The sequence below is a fragment of the Puma concolor genome, chromosome D1 (assembly GCF_028749965.1).
Source record: "Puma concolor isolate L17-30 chromosome D1, mPumCon1.1.hap2, whole genome shotgun sequence".
NCBI lineage: Eukaryota > Metazoa > Chordata > Mammalia > Carnivora > Felidae > Puma > Puma concolor.
Window position 1 is genome coordinate 61276920 of NC_141676.1, and position 21845 is coordinate 61298764.

Consider the following 21845-nt stretch of genomic DNA (forward strand, 5'->3'; position numbering starts at 1 on the left):
ACTAGCATGTTGATTTCAGTATTATAAGATCCTAAGCAGAGTACCCAGCTGAGCATGACTGACTTCTGACCTACAAACTATAAGAAAATAAACAGATATTGTTTTAGGCCACCCAATTTTCAGTAGTTTGGTATAGTAACAATGGTAAAACTGCCCATAAAACTTACTTGTGACATTAGAACCTGTGGGAGCACACTCATGTATACAATTTCTATTTGATAATGGACTATTCAGTGAGAATTCTGCTTGCTGCTGAGTATGTTTCTTCCAACTATGCATTCCAAAACTAGAGAAATAACCATAGAGTGGGATTGGGATGTGCTAGACCCACTATGGAAATGGACCTCAGCCAGGAGGAGGAGCCAAGATGGCAGAGCTGCATGGAACTTTTTTCTCCCTCTCTTGTCCCTGAAATACAGCTAAATCAACACCAAACCATCTTGTAAATGGTTTGCAAATAGTTTCCAAACCTAGAAAACTGATTTGAGGATTAACATAACGATCTGCACAACTTGAACCACAGAACTCAGCAGGTATGTGGTGTGAAGAGGTGAACTGGGGTAGAGAGAAGCCACAGAGGGTAGAGAGCTGCTTTTGCTTGAGGAGAAAGAACAGAGACGGGGGGAAAGTACAGGAAAAGCACTCCCTTACCCCACAAAAGCAGCTGGAGAGAAAGAGAAAGAGTGGACGGAACAAAAAAGAAAGGAGAAAGGGACTGCAAGGGGCTAAACAAAAAAAGAAAGAAAGGAGAAAGGAGAGGGTTTGAATTCCATTACGATGCTATAAACAGGAGAGCACGGAGCTTGAAACTCCGCAGCTCAATACTGGCAGAGCTCTGGTGGGAAGAGCTAATCCTCAGGAGCAGTGAAGTCCAAGGGGTCCTCAGGCCACACGAGGAGAGGTAGTTCCCCTGTTGGGAGGACATTTGGTACAGGCTATGTGGCCTCCCCACAGGCAAAGGTCCCAGCGGACCCCAGACAACAGCCACATTTGCTGGTGTTGGAACAAGGATGTTAGGGGTGAAGTCTGGTGCCAGATGGGTGTTGTGATTTACCATAATCCCTGAAACGCTGCTGCTACACGATCACATGAACTTCTGGGGTGGGCTAGCACCCAGCCATAGTCTCTGGACATCTGCAGCATGACAGTCATACAAACATACCAGGGGGCTGGCCAGCACCCAGCCAGTGCTCAGCGAGACCCTCCCCTAGAGGGTCTGAGCAGGTCAAAGCTGCAGGACCCTCAGAAGTGAAGGGTTTGGAAACACAGCCCCATCTTAGATAAAACTCAGAAGGGAGGTGCCAGCTGGCAGGTTGATGGCTTGGTCATGTGCAGCATAGAAGTAGGGAGTGGACGGAAACTCTTGCTGATTGCTGGTCAGCAAGAATACAGAATTCTGATACTAGAGACTAGGTAGCTGGGTGACACCATTTTCTTTTCTTTTTTTAATGTTCGTTTATTTAAAAAAATTTTTTTTTTTTTAACGTTTATTTTATTTTTGGGACAGAGAGAGACAGAGCATGAACGGGGGAGGGGCAGAGAGAGAGGGAGACACAGAATCAGAAACAGGCTCCAGGCTCTGAGCCATCAGCCCAGAGCCTGACGCGGGGCTCGAACTCACGGACCGCGAGATCGTGACCTGGCTGAAGTCGGACGCTTAACCGACTGCGCCACCCAGGCGCCCCTTTGTTCGTTTATTTTTGAGAGAGAAAAAGAGAGACAGAGACAGAGCATGAGCGGGGGAGGGGCAGAGGGAGAGGGAGACACAGAATCTGAAGCAGGCTCCAGGCTCTGAGATGGCAGCACAGAGCCCAATGCAGGGCTCAAACCCACGAACTGTGAGATCATAACCTGAGCCAAAGTTGGATGCTTAACCAAATGAGCCACCCAGGCGCCCCTAGGTGATGCCATTTTCACCCCTCCTGCACATGCACATACACGCCTACACATGCCACAACAATCCATGCCAGTAAACTAAGCAGTGACGTCTCGGGGAGAATGGAGCCGCTATACCAAGCCCTGTCCAACTGGGCCAATCATGCTAGATGAACACCACAAAATCTCTCTACCTGCTTAGTTTACAGACTATAAAGTGCTTCATAGTTTGACTTCTAGGGGAAAGTGGATGTAATTTCAATTGTATTCATCCTGTTCACTGGTACATCTACTCAATTTTTTTTCTTTTCTCATTCTTGAATACAGAATTTATTTTTATTTTCCATTTCTATAAAAAGGATCTTTAATTTTTGTACTTTATTTTTTAATAAATTTTTTAAATTCTATTTTACTGTCATCATTTCATTTTATTCTATTTTATTGTATTGATTTTCTTAAATTTCAAACATTTCCATTTCTTTTTCCTTTTCTTTTCTTTTTATTTCTATTCTGTCAAGCTTCTTTCAAAACCAGGCCAAGACACACCTAGGAATTAGCATCCTTTATTTGATTTTTTGTGTTGTTTTTAATTTCTATTTAAAATTTTTTTATTTTATTAATTCTTTTTCTTCCTTCAAAATGACGAAATGGAGGAATTCACCCAAAAAAAAGAACAGAAAGGAATGACAGCCAGGGACTTAATCAACAAGCAAGATGTCTGAACCAGAATTTAGAATCATGATAATAAGAATACTAGCTGGGGTTCAAAATAGCATAGAATCCCTTTCTGCAGAGAATAAAGAAGTAAAATCTAGTCAGGACAAAATTAAAAATGCTATAATCGAGCTGCCATCTGGAATAGATGCCCTAGCGGCAAGGATGGATGAAGCAGAGTGGTGAATCATCAATACAGAGGACAAACTTATGGAGAATAATGAAGTAGAAAAAAAGAGGGAAACTGAGGCAAAAGAGAATGATATAAGAATTAGAGAACTCAGTGACTCATTAAAAAGGAATAACATCCAAATCATAGGGGGGTCCAGAAGATGAAGAGAGAGGAAAAGGGGTAGGTTTATGTGAGCAAATAATAGTAGAAAAGTTTCCTAACCTGGGGGAAGACACAGAAATCAAAATCCAGGAAGCACAGAGAACTCCCATTAGTTTCAACAAAAACCAACCATCAACAAGGCATATCATAGACAAATTCACAAAACACTCAGGCAAGGGAAGAATCATGAAAGCATCAAGGGAAAAAGAATCCTTAACCTACAAAGGAAGACAGATCAGGTTTGCAGCAGACCTATCTACAGAAACTTGGCAGGCCAGAATGGAGTGGCAGGATATATCCAATGTGCTGAATTGGAAAAATATACAGTCAAGATCTTTATCCAGCAAGGCTGTCATTCAAAATAGGAGAGATAATAAGTTTTCCAAACAAAAACTAAAGGAGTTCGTGACCACTAAACCAGGCCTGCAAGAAATTTTGAGGGGGATTCTCTGAGGGGAGAAAAGATGAAAAAAAAAAAAAAAAAAAAAAAAAAAAAAAAAGACCAAAAGCAACAAAGACCAGAAAGGACCAGAGAACACCACCAGAAACTCCAACTCTGCGGGCAACATAATGTCAATAAATTTATATCTGTCAGTACTCACTTTAAATGTCAATGGATTAAAGATCAATCAAAAGACATAGGGTAACAGAATGGATAAGAAAACAAGATCCATCTATATGCTGTTTACAAGAGACCCACTTTAGACCTAAAGACACCTTCAGATTGAAAGTAAGGGGATGGAAAACCATCTATCATGCTAATAGTCACCAAAAGAAAGCTGGAGTAGCCATACTTATATCAGACAATCTAGATTTTAAAATAAAAACTGTAACAAGAGATGAAGACAGGCATTATATCATAATTAAGGGATCTAGCCACCAAGAAGATCTAATAGTTGTAAACATTTATGCTCCAAATGTGATGACACCCAAATATATAAATCAATTAATCACAAACATACAGAAGCTCACTTCAACACCCCACTTACAGCAATGGACAGATCATCTAAACAGAAAATCAACAAGGAAACAATGGCTTTGAATGACACACTAGACCGGATGGACTTGACAGATGTATTCAGAACATTTCATCCTAAAGCAGCGAATATACATTCTTCTCCAGTACACATGGAACATTCTCCAGAATACACCACATATTGGGACACAAATCAGCCCTCAACAAGTACAAAAAGAGTGAGATCATACCATGCATATTTTCAGACCACAACACTATGAAACTTGATATCAACCACAAGAAACAATTTGGAAAGATAACAAATACTTCAAGACTACAGAATGAATCCTACTAAAGAATGAATGTGCCAACCAAGACGTTAAAGAGGAAATTTAAAAGTACATGGAAGCCAATGAAAATGATAAAACCACAGCCCAAAACCTCTGGGACGCAGCAAAGGCAGTAATTAAGAGGGAAGTATATAGCAATCCAGACCTTCCTAAAGAAGGAAGAAAGGTCTCAGATACACAACCTAACCTTACACCTTGCAGAGCTGGGAAAAGAACAGCAAATAAAACCCAAAACAAGCAGAAGATGGGAAATAATAAAGATTAGGGCAGAAATCAATGCTATCAAAACCAAAATAAAACCCCAAAAAACAAAAAACAAAAAAACCCAGAACAGATCAATGAAACCAGGAGCTGGTTCTTTGAAAAAATTAACAAAATTGATAAACACCTGGCCAGTTTGCTCAAAAAGGAAAAGGAAAGGACCCAAATAAAATCAAGAATGAAAGAGGAGAGATCACAACCAACACAGCAGAAACACAAACAATAAGAGAATGAGCAATTATATGCCAATAAAATGGGCAATCTGGAAGAAATGGACAAATTCCTAGAAACATATAAACTACCAAAACTGAAACAGGAGCAAATAGAAAATCTGAACAGACCCACAACTAGTAAAGAAATCAAATTAGTAATCAAAAATCTGCCAAAAAACGAGTTCAGAGCCGGATGGCTTTTCAGGGGAATTCTACAAAACATTTAAAGAATAGTTAATGCCTATTCTTTTGAAGCTGTTCCAAAAAATAGAAATGGAAGGAAAACTTCCAAATTCATTTTATGAAGCCAGCATTACCTTGATTCCAAAACCAAAGACCCCACTAAAAAAGAACTACAGACCAATTTCCCTGATGAACATGGATGCAAAAGTCCTCAACAAGATACTAGCTGACCAGATCCAAAAATACATTAAAAGAACTATTCACCATTACCAAGTGGGATTTATACCTGGGATGCAGGGCTGGTTCAATATCCGCAAAATAATTAACGTGATTCATCACATCAATAAAAGAAAGAACAAGAACCAAATGATCCTCTCCACAGATGCAGAGAAAGCATCTGACAAAATATAGCATCCTTTCTTGATAAAAGCCTTTAAGAATGTAGGGATAGCAGGATCATACCTCAAGACCATAAAAGCCATATATGAAAGACCCACCACTAATATCAACCTCAATGGGGAAAAACTGAAGAGCTTTACCCCTAAGATAAGGAACATGACAGGGATGTCCACTCTCGCCACTGTTCTTCAACATAGTATTGGAAGTTTAGCCTCAGAAATCAGACAACACAAAGAAATAAAAGGCATTCAAATCAGCAAGGAGGAAGTCAAAGTTTCACTCTTCACAGACAACATGATACTCTATACGGAAAACCCAAAAGATTCTACCAAAAAATTGCTACAACTGATCCATGAATTCAGCAAAGTTATAGGATTTAAAATCAATGCACAGTAGCCACTCTGGAAAAGTGTGGAGGTTCCTCAAAAAATTAAAAATAGAACTACCCTATGACTCAGCAATAAAACTACTAGGAATTTACCCGAGGGATACAGGAGTGCTGATGCATAGTGGCACATATACCCCAATGTTTATAGCAGTGCTTTCAACAATAGCCAAATTATGGAAACAGCCTAAATGTGCATCAACTGATGAATGGATAAAGAAAATGTGGTTTATATACACAATGGAATACTACTTGGCAGTGAGAAGAATGAAATCTGGCCATTTGCAGCAACATGGATGGAACTGGAGGGTATTATGCTAAGTGAAATAAGTCAGTCAGAGAAGGACAGATATCATATGTTTTCACTCATATGTGGATCTTGAGGAACTTAACAGAAGACCATGGGGGAGGGTAAGGGGAAAAATAGTTATAAACAGAGAGGGAAGGAGGCAAACCATAAGCAACTTAAATACAAAGAACAAACTGAGGGTTGATGGGGAGTGGAGGAGAGGGGAAAATGGGTGATGGGCATTGAGGAGGGCACTTGGGATGAGCACTGGGTGTTATATGTAAGCCAATTCGACAATAAAGTATATTCAAAAAATAAAATCAATGCACAGAAATCAGTTGCATTCCTATATACCAACAATGAAGCAACAGAAAGACAAATCAAGGAATCTATCCCATTTACAATTGCAACAAAAACCGTAAGATACCTAGGAATAAACCACAGAGGTGAAAAATCTATACACTGAAAACTATAGAAAGCTTATGAAAGAAATTGAAGAAGACACAAAAAAATGGAAAAAGATTCCATGCTCCTGGATAGGAAGAACAAATATTGTTAAAATGTCAATACTACACAAAGCAATCTACATATTCAATGCAATCCCTATCAAAATAACACCAGCATTCTTCACAGAGCTAGAACAAACAATCCTAAAACGTGTATGGAACCATACACCAAAGACCATACCAAAAGACCCCGAACAGCCAAAGCAATCCTGAAAAAGAAAACCAACCAAAGCTGGAGGCATCATAATCCTGGGCTTCAAGCTGTATTACAAAGCTGTAATCATCAAGACAGTATGGTACTGACACAAAAACAGACACTGAGATCAATGGAACAGAATAGAGAACCCAAAAGTGGACCCACAAGCGTATGACCAACTAATCTTTGACAAAGCAGGAAAGAATATCCAATGGAATAAAAGTCTCTTCAGCAAGTGGTGCTGGAAAAACTGGACAGCGACATGCAGAAGAATGAACCTGGACCACTTTCTTATACCACACACAAAAATAAATTCAAAATGGATGAAAGATCTAAATGTAAGACAGGAAGCCATCAAAATCTTCGAGGAGAAAGCAGGAAAAACCTCTTTGACCTTGGCCTCAGCAACTTCTTACTCAACAGGTCTCTGGAGGCAAGGGAAACAAAAGCAAAAATGAACTGTTGGGACCTCATCAAAATGAAAAGATTCTGCACAGCAAGGGAAATAATCAGCAAAACTAAAAGGCAACCAACAGAACGGGAGAAGATATTTGCAAATGACACATCAGATAAAGGGTTAGTATCCAAAATCTATAAAGAACGTATCAAACTCAACACCCAAAATACAAATAATCCAGTGAAGAAATGGGCAAAAGACATGCATAGACACATCTCCAAAGAAGACATCCAGATGGTTAACAGACACATGAAAAAATGCTCAACATCACTCATCATCAGGGAAATACAAATCAAAACCACAATGAGATACCACCTCACACCAGTCAGAATGGCTAACATTAACAACTCAGGCAACAACAGATGTTGGCGAGGATGCGGATAAAGGGGATCTCTTTTGCACTGCTGGTGGAAATGCAAACTGGTACAGCCAGTCTGGAAAACAGTATGGAGGTTCCTCAAAAAATTAAAAACAGAACTACCCTACAACCCAGCAATTGCACTAGTAGGTAATTATTCAAGGGATATACGTGTGTTGTTTCAAAGGGGCACATGCACCCCAAGGTTTATAGCAGTGCTATGGATAATAGCTAAAGTATGGAAAGAGTACAAATGTCCATCAATGGATGAATGGATAAAGAAGATGTGGCATATGCATATATATATATATATGTATATATATATATATATATATATATACATATATATATATGTATATATATATATATATACATATATATATGTATATACATACATACACTATACACACACACACACACACACACATACACACACACACACACACACACACCATGGAGTATTACTTGGGAATCAAAAGGAATGAAATCTTGCCATTTGCAACTACATGGATGGAACTAGAGGGCATTATGCCAAGTGAAATTAGTCAGAGAAAGACAAATATCATATGACTTCACTCATATGTGGAATTTAAGATACAAAACAGATGAACATAAGGGAAGGGATGCAAAAGTAATATAAAAACAAGGAGGGAGACAAAATATAAGAGAATTAAATACAGAGAACAAACAGGGTTGCTGGAGGGGTTGTGGGTCGGGGGTGGGCTAAATGGGCAAGGGGCACTAGGAAGGACACTTGTTGGGATAAGCCCTGGGTGTTATACCTAGGGGATGAATCATTGGAATCTACTCCTGAAATCATTATAGCACTATATGCTAACAAACTTGGATGTAAATAAATAAATAAATAAATGGACCTGAGCCAATTGCCATCTGTTACCTAACATCCAAAAAAAGAAAGCCTTACTCTGACTAGTGAATCACAGTGGTGTTTTTACAGCTCCAGAAATTCATGTCAGTTCAGTGTCAGTGTCCATTAATTCCCCGAAAGTACAACCCCAATGCACAACCACCTTGGTAAATGGCCAGAGAGTCTTTGGGGGAAAAACTAGGAAGAAGACTGACAGAAGGAAGAAATACTTTTGGTCATGTAGCAAAGTCCTTCTGCAAGGCCTTCTCTTCATTCAAGGGCCAATTTATTTGGTAAATGAATAAAACTGAGAGCAGGCAAACAACAGAAAAGATGAACAAAGCTAAAAGTTGAATCTTTGAAAAGGTAAAATCAACAAACCTTTAGCGAGACTAACCAAGGAAGAAAGCGAGGACCCAAATAAATAAAATTATAATGAAAAGGGAGACATTCCAATCAATACCACAGAAATGAAAATGATTGTAAGAAACTGCTACGAACAACTATATGTCAACAAACTAGACAGCCTAGAAGAAATGGATAAATTCCTAGAAACATACAACCTACCAAAATGAATCATGAAGAAATAGAAAATCTGAACAGATCAATATTGAATGAGGAGGCTGAATTAGTAATCAAAAACCTTCCAACAACGAAAATCTTGGGACCAAGACTGCTTCCCTAGTGAATTTTACCAAATATTTAAAGAATTAATACTGATCCTTCTCAAACTCTTCCCAAAACTGAAGAGGGAAAACACTCCCAAACTCATTTTACAAAGCCAGAATTACCCTGATATCAAAGCCAGATAAGGGCACTACAAGAAAAGAAAACTGCAGGCTGATATCCCTGATGAATATAGATGCAAAAATTCATAACAAAATATTAGCAAGCCATGGGTCGCCTGGGTGGCTCAGTCGGTTGAGCCTCCGACATCAGCTCAGGTCGTGATCTCACAGTTCGTGGGTTTGAGCCCCATGTCGAACGGCTCGGAACCTGGAACCTGCTTCAGATTCTGTGTCTCCCTCTCTCTCTGCCCCTTCCTCACTTGTGCTCTCTCTTTCTCTCTAAAATAAACATTAAAATTAAAAAAATTTTTAAACAAAATATTAGCAAGCCAGATTCAATAGCACATTAAAAAGATCATATACCATGATCAAGTGAGATTCATCCCAGTGATGCAAGGATGGTTCAACATATACAAATCAATAAATGTGATACATTACATTAATAGGATGAAAGACAAAAATCATATGATCATCTCCATAGATGAAAAAAGAGCACTTAACAAAATTCAACACCTACTCATGATAAAAATTCTCATGATAAAAATTCTGAGTGGGAAAACGGAGAAACAAACTCTTAACTATAGAAAATAAACCAATGGTTACCAGGGAGGAGGGGGAGGGGAATGGATTAAATAGGTTGTAGGGATTAAGGAGGGTACTTGTGATGAGCACCATTGTATGGAAGTATTAAATCACTAAATTCTACACCTGAAACTAAATTTACACTGTATGCTAACTGGAATTTAAAACTTGAAAAGAGGGGCGCCTGGGTGGCGCAGTCGGTTGAGCGTCCGACTTCAGCCAGGTCACAATCTCACGGTCCGTGAGTTCGAGCCCCGCGTTGGGCTCTGGGCTGATGGCTCGGAGCCTGGAGCCTGTTTCCGATTCTGTGTCTCCCTCTCTCTCTGCCCCTCCCCCGTTCATGCTCTATCTCTCTCTGTCCCAAAAATAAAAAAACAAAACAAAACAAAAAAAAAAAAAACATTGATAAAACTTGAAAAGAAAAAAAAACTCTCAACAAATAAATTATAGGAAGAATATACTTCCACATAATAAAGGACACATATGACAAGCCCATAGTGAGTATCTCACTCAACTGTGAAAGGTTGAAAGCTTTTCCTCAAAGATCAAGAACAAGACAAGAGTGCACACTCTCACTACTCCTATTCAACATAGTACTGGAAGTCCTAGCCAGAGCAATCAGGCAAGAAAAGAAATAAAAGGCATCAGAATCGGAAAGGAAGAAGTACGACTGTGTCTACTTGCAGATTACATAATTTTATATACAGAAAATCCTAGACTCCACCAAAAAACAGTTAAATATAATTAACAAATTAACAAATACAAAATCACCACACAAAAATTAATGGCATTACTGTACACTAATAATGAGTTACCTGTAAAAGAAATAAGGAAAAAATCCTATTTACATTAGTATCAACAATAAAATACTTAGGAATAAATTTAACCAAGGAGGTGAAGGTCTATGTACTGAAAAAGATAAGACACTGAGGAAAGAAAGTGAAGACACAAATAAATGGAAAGATATCTCATGTTCATGATTGGAAGAATGTTATTAAAATTTCCATATTACCCAAAGTCACCTACAGATTGTTCAATCCTTATCAAAATTTCAAAGGCATTTTTCATAGAAAACAATCCTAAAATTTTTAAGGAACCACAAAAGACCTTCAATAGCCAGAGCAATCTGGAGAAAGAACAAAGCTGGAGGCATGACACTCCTTGATTTCAAACTGTATTACAAAGCCACAGTAATCAAAACAGTATGGTTTTGGCATTAAAAAATAGACACATAGATCAGTGGAACAGAATAAAGAGCCCAGAAATAAAACCATGTAATAAGGTCAATTAATTTATGGCAAAGAAGCCAAAAACCAAGAATGTACAATGGGAAAAGAGCAGTCTCTTCAATGAGCAGTGTTGGGAAAACTGGACAGCCACATGGCAAAGAATAAAACTGGACCACTCTGCTATACCATACACAAAGATCAACTCAAATGGATTATTAAAGATTTTAATATAAAACTTGAAATCATAAAACTCCTAGAATAAAACATAAGCAGTAAGCTCCTTGACATCCATCTCGGTGATGATTTTTTGGATTTGACACCAAAAACAAAGGCAACAAAACAAGCAAGTGGGACTACATCAAACGAAAAAGCCTCTGCCTAGCAAAGGAAGCCATTCTCCAGATTTCACTTTCATCAAAATAAAAAGGCAACCTATTGAAAGGGAGAAAATACTTGCAAAACATATACCTGATTAAGGAGTTAATATCCAGTACACACAAAGAACTCATACAATTCAAAAGCAAATAAATAATCCAATTATAAATGGGCAGAGGATCTAAACAGACATTTTTCCAAAGAGGACATACAGATCAGCAGGTCCATAGAAGTTATAGCAAAGGGAATACAGTCAATGGTATTGTAATAGCATCATATGATGACAGATGGTAGCTATACTTGCAGTGAGCACATCATACAGAATTGTCAAGTCACTATATTGTACACTTGAAACTAATGTGTGTCAACTATACATCGATAAAACAAACCAAAAAAAAAAAAAACCCAGTGGATAGAACAAAAGAGGAATATGGGACAAGATGGAGGGAAATATGTTAATATGAATGTAGGGGCTATTAATGCAAAATTGTATATAGGCATGGAAGAGGATTGGTCCAGTTCACATCCCACTGTGCTCCAATCCTGGTTCCATTCTTGTGAAGAATAAGCTCATCCAGAGATGAACATCTCATATACGATGAATATGTTAAAGAAATGCTTGAGTTGTTTAGGATAGAGAAGAGAATATTTAGGGGAATGATGGCTGTCTTCAGTTGTCCTTCACTGTATGAGGTGCTAGATGGCAGAACCAAGACCAGTGAGTAAAAGTCACAGGGAAGGCAGGTTTCAGCTTATTATAATAAAGAGCTCTTAAAAACTTAGAGCTCTATAAATAGGGAAAGACTGAAACATAAAAGTGTACGTGCCCACCACTTGAAGTTTTAATCAGAAATTAGAAGACCACCTGGAAAGATTATTTAAAAATATGTTTACCGTGTAGAAAACTGGAACAGTTGGCCCCAAGGTCCCTTCTGACTCTGTGAGTCTACATCTTTAAATGGGATTCTGCTGAGACTACTAGATACTAAACCCCCCCCACATACCCCTCCTTTTATGGGTAAGTAGGCTCCACCTACTCTCTGTGTACACTACTAATGAAACTTTTTCCCTAAGAGAAAGATTAGAAGTCTACTACAATACTTTTTCTTTATTATTTTACAGTTTATGAACAGTATTTACATGAGATTCTCCCATTTGCCCCTCAAAACAGTCTCATGAAATGGGTCCAGCCAGAGTTTGCTCGCTCTCTCTCTCTCTCTCTCTCTCACACACACACACACACGCACACACACACACGCACGCACACATAGAAGCACGTATGTGCACATGCACAAAGAATGAATACACACAAATTCATACACAGACCCATGCTAAAATACATGCATGAGGTAAATTTCAACCTTTATTGTGATCATAACTGATGCTTATCAAATGTAATTGGTTATTTTAAAAGTCAATCCAAATGAAATCTGAATAAGCTCCATCTGATTGTCAATTTTCTGGTTTTAATATTATATAATAGTTTTACAAGATGTTAATACTGGGTGAAGCTAGGTAAATGTTGCATGGGACCTCCTTGTATTTTCTTTTCAACTTCCTGTGAATCTATAATCATTTTCTAATAATTTTCCAAATAAAGTCCAAAAAATCAAACTAAAATATGATATCACACTGGTACTCACGAGAGAGAGAGCAGGTAGGGAAGAGGAAGGCATGAGTGCTGATACATAGGCACATGTACCCCAATGTTTATGGCAGCACTTTCAACAACAGCCAAATTATGGAAACAGCCTAAATGTCCATCAACTGATGAATGGATAAAGAAGATGTGGTTTATATATACAATGGAATACTACTTGGCAATGAGAAAGAATGAAATCTGGCCATTTGCAGCAACATGGATGGAAGTGGAGAGTATTATGCTAAGTGAAATAAGTCAGAGAAAGACAGACATCATATGTTTTCACTCATATGTGGATCTTGAGAAACTTAACAGAAGACCATGGGGGAGGGGAAGGGGGAAAAAAAGTTACAGAGAGGGAGGGAGGCAAACCATAAGAGACTGTTGGATAATGAAAACAAACTGAGGGTTGATGGAGGGTGGGGGAGAGGGAAAAGTGGGTGATGGGCACTGAGGAAGACACTTGTTGGGATGAGCACTGGGTGCTAAATTATATTTTTTAAAAAAAGAGGAAGGCAGAAGACAGAAAGATAAACTAAAAGCACAAGAACTTTAAAAATAAGTCATAGTGAAAACGGGCCTAAAAGATTTTAAAAATAAACAAGTGGGACTACATCAAACTAAAAAGCTTCTGCACAGCAAAGGAAACCATCAACAAAATGAAAAGGCAACCTACCAAAAGAAAGAAAATATTTGCAAATCATACATCTGATTAAGCAGTTAATACCCAAAATATTTAAAGAACTCCTACAACTCAATAGCAAATAAACAACCCAGTTTACAAATGGGCAGAGGATCTGAACAGACATTTTTCCAAAGAAGACATTCAGGCCAAAACTACACCACTAATCATCAGGGAAATGCAAATCAAAACCACAATAAGCTATCACTTGACAACTGTTAGAATGGCTATTACCAAGAAGCCAAGAAATAACAAATGTTAGTGAGGATGTGGAGAAAGGGGAACCTTTGTGCACTGTTGGTATGAATGTAAACTGGTGCAGCCACTATAGAAAACAGTATGGAGGTTCCTCAAAAAATTTTAAATGAAACTAACCATATGACCTACCAATTCCACTTTGGGGTATTTATCCAAAGAAAATAAAAACACTAAGTCAAGAAGATATATGCACCCCCACGTGCAATGCAGCATTATTCATAATAGCCAAATATGAAAACAACCTAAGTGTCCATCAATGTATTAATAAAGAAAAATGTGGTATATATATATACAATGGAGTATTATTCACCCATTAAAAAAGAATAAAATCTTGCTACTTGCAACAACATGGATAGACCTTGAGGGTATTTATGCTAAGTGAAGTAAGTCACAGAAAGATGAATACTATATGGTCTCATTTATATGTGTAATCTAAAAACAAAACAAAACAAAACAAAAAACAAAAACCAGCCTCATAGATACAGAGAACAGATTGGTGGCTGCCAGAGGCAGAGCATGGTAGGTAGGCAAAATGGGTGAAGGGAGTCAAGAGGTACAAATTCCAGTTGTAAAATAAGTGAGTCATAGGGATACACAGCATGGTAACTATAGTTAATAATACTGTATTGTACATTTGACAATTGCTAAGAGAGTAAATCTTAAAAGTTCTCATCATAAGAAAAAAATATTTGCAACTATGACAGATGTTAACTAGACTTATGTGGTGATCATTTTGCAAGATATACAAATATGAAATAACTGTACATCTAAAACTAATATAATGTTGAGCATCAATTATACCTCAAAAAAAAGTGTTGGTGAGGATGTAGAGAAAGGAGAACCTGTGTACTGTTGGTGGGGATATAAATTGGTACAGTTAACTGTGGAAAACAGTATGAAGGTTCCTCAAAAAATTAAGAATAGAGAGCCACCTGGGTGGCTCAGTCAGTTAAGTGTCTGACTTTGGCTCGGGTCATGGTCTCACAGTTCTCAAGTTCAAGCCCCACACTGGGCTCTGTGCTAACAGCTGAGAGCCTGGAGCCTGCTTCAGATTCTGTCTCACTCTCTCTCTTCCCTTCCCCGACTTGCGCTCTGTCTCTCTCTCTCTCTCTCAAAAATAAATTTAAAAAAACATTAAAATTAAAAAAAAAATTAAGAATAGAGCTACCATATGACCCAGTGATTCCACTCCTGGGTATTTATCCAAAAGAAATGAAAACACTAACTTGAAAAGATATATAACCCCCATATTCATTGCAGTGTTATTTACAATAGCCAAGACATGGAAACAATCTAAGTGTCTACTGGTGGATGAATGGAGAAAGAATATGTGGTGTGTGTGTGTGTGTGTGTGTGTGTGTGTGTGTGTGTGTGTGTGGACAGACAGACAGACAGACAGATAGATATTATTTAGCCATAAAAAAAGAGGAAATCTTGTCATTGTGACAACCTGGATGGTCGTTGAGGGCATTATGCTAAGTGAGTAAGTCAGACAGAGAAAGACAAATACCATATGTTTTCATTTATATGAAATCTTAACAACAACAACAAAAAAAATCCTAAACTAAATGTACAGATACAGAAAACAGATTGGTGATTTCCAGACAGGGGGTGAGGGTGAAGGTGGACAAAAAGGTGCAAACTTCCAGTTATATATATATAAAGTCTTGATGTAATGTACAGCATAGGGACTGTAATTAATGATACTATATTATATATTTGAAAGTTATTAAGAGACTATATCTTAAATGTTTCCATTACAAAAAAATTTTTTAATTTAAGCTAGTTTAAATTTAAACTAGAATTTTTAACGATGGGTTAAACGATGTATGTTAACTAAATTTAATATGGTGGTCATTTTGCATATACACAAATATCAAATCATAATATTGTACATCTGAAACTAATAAAATGTTATATGTCAATTATATCTCATTAAAAATTTTTTTTAACTGGGGAAAATTTTCTGAGTACAAGAAATGAAACATTTTTGTATTCCAAGTGCTTTTTAATAACTTAGAACTGATCCATAAATAAAGACAGCATGTAAACTGATAAGAAAACTCACTAAAGATCCCACAAAATAATAGGCAAGGGAAGAAAACTAAAAAGAATATAAATTAAACTAGTTTTAACACTTAATCAATGATTAAATTAAAACAAAACAAATTCTATATAGAAAATTAATAAAAATTATTCAAAATAAGAATAGCTAGTGCTGTCAATGGCAGGTTAAAATAGAAACTCTCATATACTTCTGTTGTGAATAACAATCACTACCACCTTTTGAGAAAGCACTTCAGCAATAGGCATAATGAATTTTACAAGTGTCTATTCTTCTTGACTTAGTGATGCTGCTTGTGGGACTCTATTCTAAGATCTAAGTCAGAATACAAAGCTTTCTCTGCACTCTTATTTTATAAAAAACAAGAAAATTGGAAACACTCCTAATGCACAACAATAAAAAGTGGTTAAGTATATTATAGCATCTTCATGTCATGAAATATTTTAAAATCATCTTAAATGATATTCTGTTTTGGGGGCACGTGGGTGGCTCAGTCGGTTGAGCTTCCGACTTCGGCTCAGGTCATGATCTCACGGTCAGTGAATTCAAGCCCCGTGTCGGGCTCTGTGCTGACAGCTTGGAGCCTGGAGCCTGTTTCAGATTCTGTATCTCCCTCTCTCTGACCCTCCCCCGTTCATGCCTTGTCTCTCTCTGTCTCAAAAATAAATAAACGTTAAAAAATTTTTTTTAATTTTCAGTTTTTAATAATTAGTCAAAATATAATTGTAAGTGAAAAGGCAAAACAAAATTATATATACGTATGGTATGAGCGCAATAATATAAAAATAAGCGTAGAAAAAAAGGCTGGAAAATATACCAAGAAGTGACTGTCACTCAAGAATAAGACTAAACCAATTTTTATATTTTCTAATTTTCTGCGTTTGAAACAAACCATATTTTACTTCTACAAAGGTAAAACTAAACAGTATTCCATTTTTTTAAAAAGCCTCATATCCAAACAGATACCCCTTTCTCCCCGAAATACCAAATAATGGGTAAGATCTGCAACCATCAAGCCAGAGAAACTGGAAGAGCTGGGAGGAGTCCAGGATGAAGAGTCTGGCCATGAAAGGGTACCAAGAAGGACCTGCTACTGTGTTCAGAGTTCTAGGAAGCTCCCTAAGGGCAGAAGGAAGAGGCAGAGGCCAGAGGTAAGGCAGAGACATGAGGGTTGGTGAACAGAGATCATGAAGACCAACTAGTGTAGGCATCAACAACCCAGACAAAAGACTGAGGAACAAGGTGTCAGGGAATCATCTGAATAAATACTGGGGATACTGGAAAAACAGAGAAAGCTTCCCACTGAGCCAGATTTGGTCTAAATATGAGAGTGAGCCCAGGTGGAAGGTAAACATAGTAAGTGAGAGTGCTGAGCATTCTTCCTCCATCCCAACATTAGGCATCTTATCCACCTGCTGTGCAAAGCCCAATTTTGTCCACCCTCTCTCTTATGCCACCAGATCTTTTCAGCCTGAGATTCAATTCTGGTGGCCAGCAAACAAAAGAGCCTCTACCCAAATGAAAATACAAAACATGAAACTCACCAGTCAAAGCCAAAGTATTCATTTGACGTTTCTATCCACACGAACAGCAAAACCACAGACAAGAGAAATGAAATAATCAGAAATGGGAAAAATATCTTCTCTTTCTGGGAAGATAAAGAAAGAAGTATAAATTAGATCCATTTATCCATGTCACCTCACCAATATCTGTATATACTTGTCAAAGGTCTGTATAGTTGCAGCTCATTACCCTCTGGAGGCTGGAGTGACCACTGTATTCTCTTTACCCCTGTGGAATTTTATATAAGCCTATTTCTAACATTTATTAGTTAACTGCAATTACATGCTTATATGTTTGTATTTGGTGGACAGTTTCTTCTTTGAGGGGAAAGGAACTTCTGTTACACACCTCTCTCCTGCCAATATCAAGCATAGTTCCTTAAATGTCACTGTTTCTTAACAACCATCTTGCATTTATCCACCTCTTCATCTACCAAGTGTTTGTTTGGTAACTCATTCATTGAGTAATTCATTCACTCATCATTCACTGGTTCATTTAGTCACTTATCTACCCAAACTAGGGGGATAGAGGACAGGTTAGGAAACAAGGCTTTTTTTGAGTCGCTTCTTTGTGCCAGTACAATGCTAGAAATTTCACAAACTACTTTCATTTGCTTAAAATTTCAATAACAGCCATATAAGTTGGGTATTGTTAACCTCACTTTGCAGAAGAGCTAAAACTCAGAGAGGTAAAGTAATTGACTTAAGGTCACACACCCAAAAAGTGGCAGGGTCACTGCCTAGATCTCTGAGCCTAAAGCCAGGATGGAGGATATCCTTACGGAGGAGGTGTTCAAACAGCCTTGAAGGCAACCCCTACAGTGAAAGTCACATCACAAACCAGCCATACCAGAGGTTGGTATGCACCTCCTAGGAATATTAGGTTTGGGTTGCTACCTGAGTTATAATCTTAACACTTATGTATCATGTGAGTAAGAAATTTTGCCTTTAATCTGTAATCTTTAATCTGGACAAATTAATCTCTGCCCTGCCTATATTATGGTATTATTGTGAAAAGTAAAAATAAAGAAATTAAACTGAAAATGTAGAAACGATATTCTAAAAAGATGAGAGATATTACAGCTATCAACGTACACTTTCTGAGTTTAGGAGGATGAAGAGTACAGGATCTTTGCCTCAGGTCTTATATTCATTCTCTACTAAACCTTGTATGGACCTTTAAAAACATGTATCAGATAATGTCATTCCCCTGCTCAAAATGCGCCAGAGCAAACTGCCTGACGTGGCCCATGAGATCCTCCATGGAGGATCCTGTCCACCCCTGACCTCATCCCTTGTCCACCCTGACCTCATCCCATTCTGTACACTCTATTTCTGAACTCCAGCTACAGTGGCTTTCTTTTTGTCTCTAGAACATGACCAAATTTGTTTCCACCTCAAGAGCTTCATACTTTCTGGTCCTTTGGCCTGGAAAACTTTTGCCCCCAGATGTATACATGGCTAACTCTACCTCTCTATTCAGGAGATAGCTCACATGACACATTTTCAAAGAGGTCTTCTCTAACCATTCTCTCATCCCAGGTTCTAACACATTTTCCTATTTATTATCTTCAAAGCTCTTATCACCACCTGAAATCATCTTTCTTCATTTATTGTCTATTAACTAACTCATCCCCCTGGATTGTAAGCTGCAGGAGGGCTGAGACCTTAGTTGTCTTATTCACTGTGGCACATAGTAAGTGTTCCACAAACTTGTTTTTATTGGATAAATCCATTTCCTTATAATAGATTCTCACTGTTGCCACTCTTGCTCAATCATTTTCAAAGGCCCCCCATAGTTTACAAGAGAAAGTTCAAACACTTCAGCTTGACACAAAGATGTCTCATAATCTGATCAAAATATTCCTTTCCAACCCTGCTTACCATTGTTTTACATGTCCCTAATCAACACTGGAAATTTGTTTTTCCCTAAACACACCACTGTGCTTCTCTATCCCTTGATGTCTGACCACCTCATTCCCTTTACCCACAATCCCTTGTACCAATATTTCTGTATGTGAAAAATCAGTTCCACAAGTCCATGGCTCCAAGGAGAGTAATAAAATAGCTAACATTTATTGAGTGCTAATTTTGTGCCAAGCACAATTCTAAGTGTTTCCCACATATTACCTCTTCCATCCCCACAACAAATCCCATTGGTGGGTACTGTTATTACCATCTCCAATATTCTAATGAGGAATCTAAAGCACCAGATGTCAAGTAACTTGTCCAAGGTAACACAGTGGTAAAGCTCTAATTTGGAGATAGTCAGTGGTGAAGACAGGTAGTCTTTTCCCAAAACAAAAGATTTTAGGGTTTTTTTTCATTGTTCTTTTAATTTTTTAAAAATGTTTATTTATTTTTGAAGGACAGAGAGATAGAGTGCGAGCAGGGGAAGGGCAAAGAGAGAGGGAGACACAGAATCCAAAGCAGGCTCCAGGCTCTGAGCTGTCAGCACAGAGCATGATGCTGGGCTTGAATCCATGAACTGTGAGATCATGACCGGAGCCAAAGTCAGATGCTTAATTGGCTGAGCTACCCAGGAGCCCCAAGATTTTAGTTCTTATGCTATATGCTCTACTCCTTCCTCTGAGCAGAATGGAGCCTTGAGAATTATATAGGGACGCTAGGAATTATCTAGTTCAATTCCCTAGCAGTAAGGAGGCTCAGAGATCTCCCATAACCAGCCCAAGGGCAGAGTTGGAAATAGTACCCAAACCTTCTCCCAGGCTCTAGTCCAGAGATTTTTCTATTATACCACACTGCCTCAAATGTCACCCTTCCCATGAAGCTTCCCTTTCTCTTTCTTTTACTACATAGTAACTCTCATATAACTTACTACCTCATCCCTAGGTAATAAATATCTGTTGAATCAATTTTCTCTTCTCCATTTTATCATCACTACTCTAATCCAGACCACCAACATCTCTTACCTTAAATACTGCTATTGCTTTCTCTTTGAAGGCAAAGACGTCTCCCTCCCTATTTTGTACTTTCCAATGCATTCTCCACATGATCAAATAATTGTTCCAAAACATAGATCAGGCAACATTAGCTTAAAATCATTAGGGATTCTTTATCCCCTACATGGCAGAGGTCAAATTCTTCAAACCACACAACATCTGTCCCATCTCCCTCTCCAGCTTTGTTTCCCATCATTTCTCCATTTGTATCCTCTGTTCCACCTAAAATAAACCGTATACCAATGCCCCTTGACTCCTCCAATACCATTTCTTCTGCCATTCCCTAATCCTTACTTACCCAATTCTTAATCTCCTTCAAAATAAAGTTTCACCTTCTATATAAAGTTTTCAGCCCCTCCCTTGGCACATGGAAGCATGTATGCATACACACATACATGATACTCTCAGTATTTTTTGTATTTTTTTTAATGTTTATTTTTGAGACAGAGAGAGAGAATGAGAACGAGCGGGGGAGGGGCAGAGAGAGAGGGAGACACACAATCCGAAGCAGGCTTCAGGTTCTGAGCTGTCAGCACAGAGCCCAACATGGGGCTTGAACCCACAAGATGTGAGATCATAACCTGAGCCAAAATCGGGACACTTAACTGTGCCATAACCGACTGAGCCACCCAGGCATCCTGATACTCTCAGTATTTTGAGACTGCATGTATGCTTGTCTTTTCTGCCAGTGGACCATGAATTACTTGACAGCAGGAACCGTATCTAAGGTATTTCTGCTATTCCCAGTCACTGGTATATAAATTAGTGCTTAGAAGCTATAAGCTAGTATAATATCTGGGAAGGAAAGATAGAGGAGACAGAAGAACACTTCTAATCTAGGCAAGCCTCCCATTTCTACCCCTTTCCTAATATGTGCTCCCTATATATTAGGCATAAGAAATTAGTAATCTAACTGTTCACAATCTCAAACCCTAGGTGGGCCATGTCTACAAGTGCATGAAGGTACATGATATGGCCCTCCTCTTATCACTTCAGTGTGCTCATCATTTTGTCTCTTATATCAAATAGCCCACCAAAGAGTGCTAGCAGACAGCTTAGAGTTTAAAGAAAGAGGTCCTCAGAGCACCTGGGTGGCTCATTCAGTTAAGCATCCAGCTCTTGATTTGGGCTCAGGTCATGATGCAGGGTCATGGGATCAAGCCCTGCATCGGGCTCCATGCTGAGTGTGGAGCCTGCTTAAGATTCCCTCTCTCTCTTCCTCTCTCTCTCTTTCTCTCTCTCTCTCTCCTCCTCTGCCCCTCTCCCCTATTCACATGTGCGCTCTCTCTCTCTCTCTCTCAAATAAAATAAATAAATAAAGAGGCCCTCAATGAGGCTAGGCCACATGCCACCATTC

At 38.3% G+C, this 21845-nt stretch overlaps 1 protein-coding gene across 4 annotated transcripts in view; it reads right to left on the minus strand.

Moving 5' to 3' along the window:
- The window catches only part of GDPD4 (glycerophosphodiester phosphodiesterase domain containing 4), a 179749-nt gene that overhangs the window by 139488 nt on the left and 18416 nt on the right, over positions 1-21845 (minus strand). For all 4 annotated transcript variants that reach the window (XM_086678387.1, XM_086678386.1, XM_086678388.1 and 1 more), the window contains exon 3: positions 17508-17611. In XM_086678387.1, coding sequence (XP_086534513.1) covers positions 17508-17611 — 104 coding nt within the window. The remainder of the gene's footprint in view (positions 1-17507; positions 17612-21845) is intronic.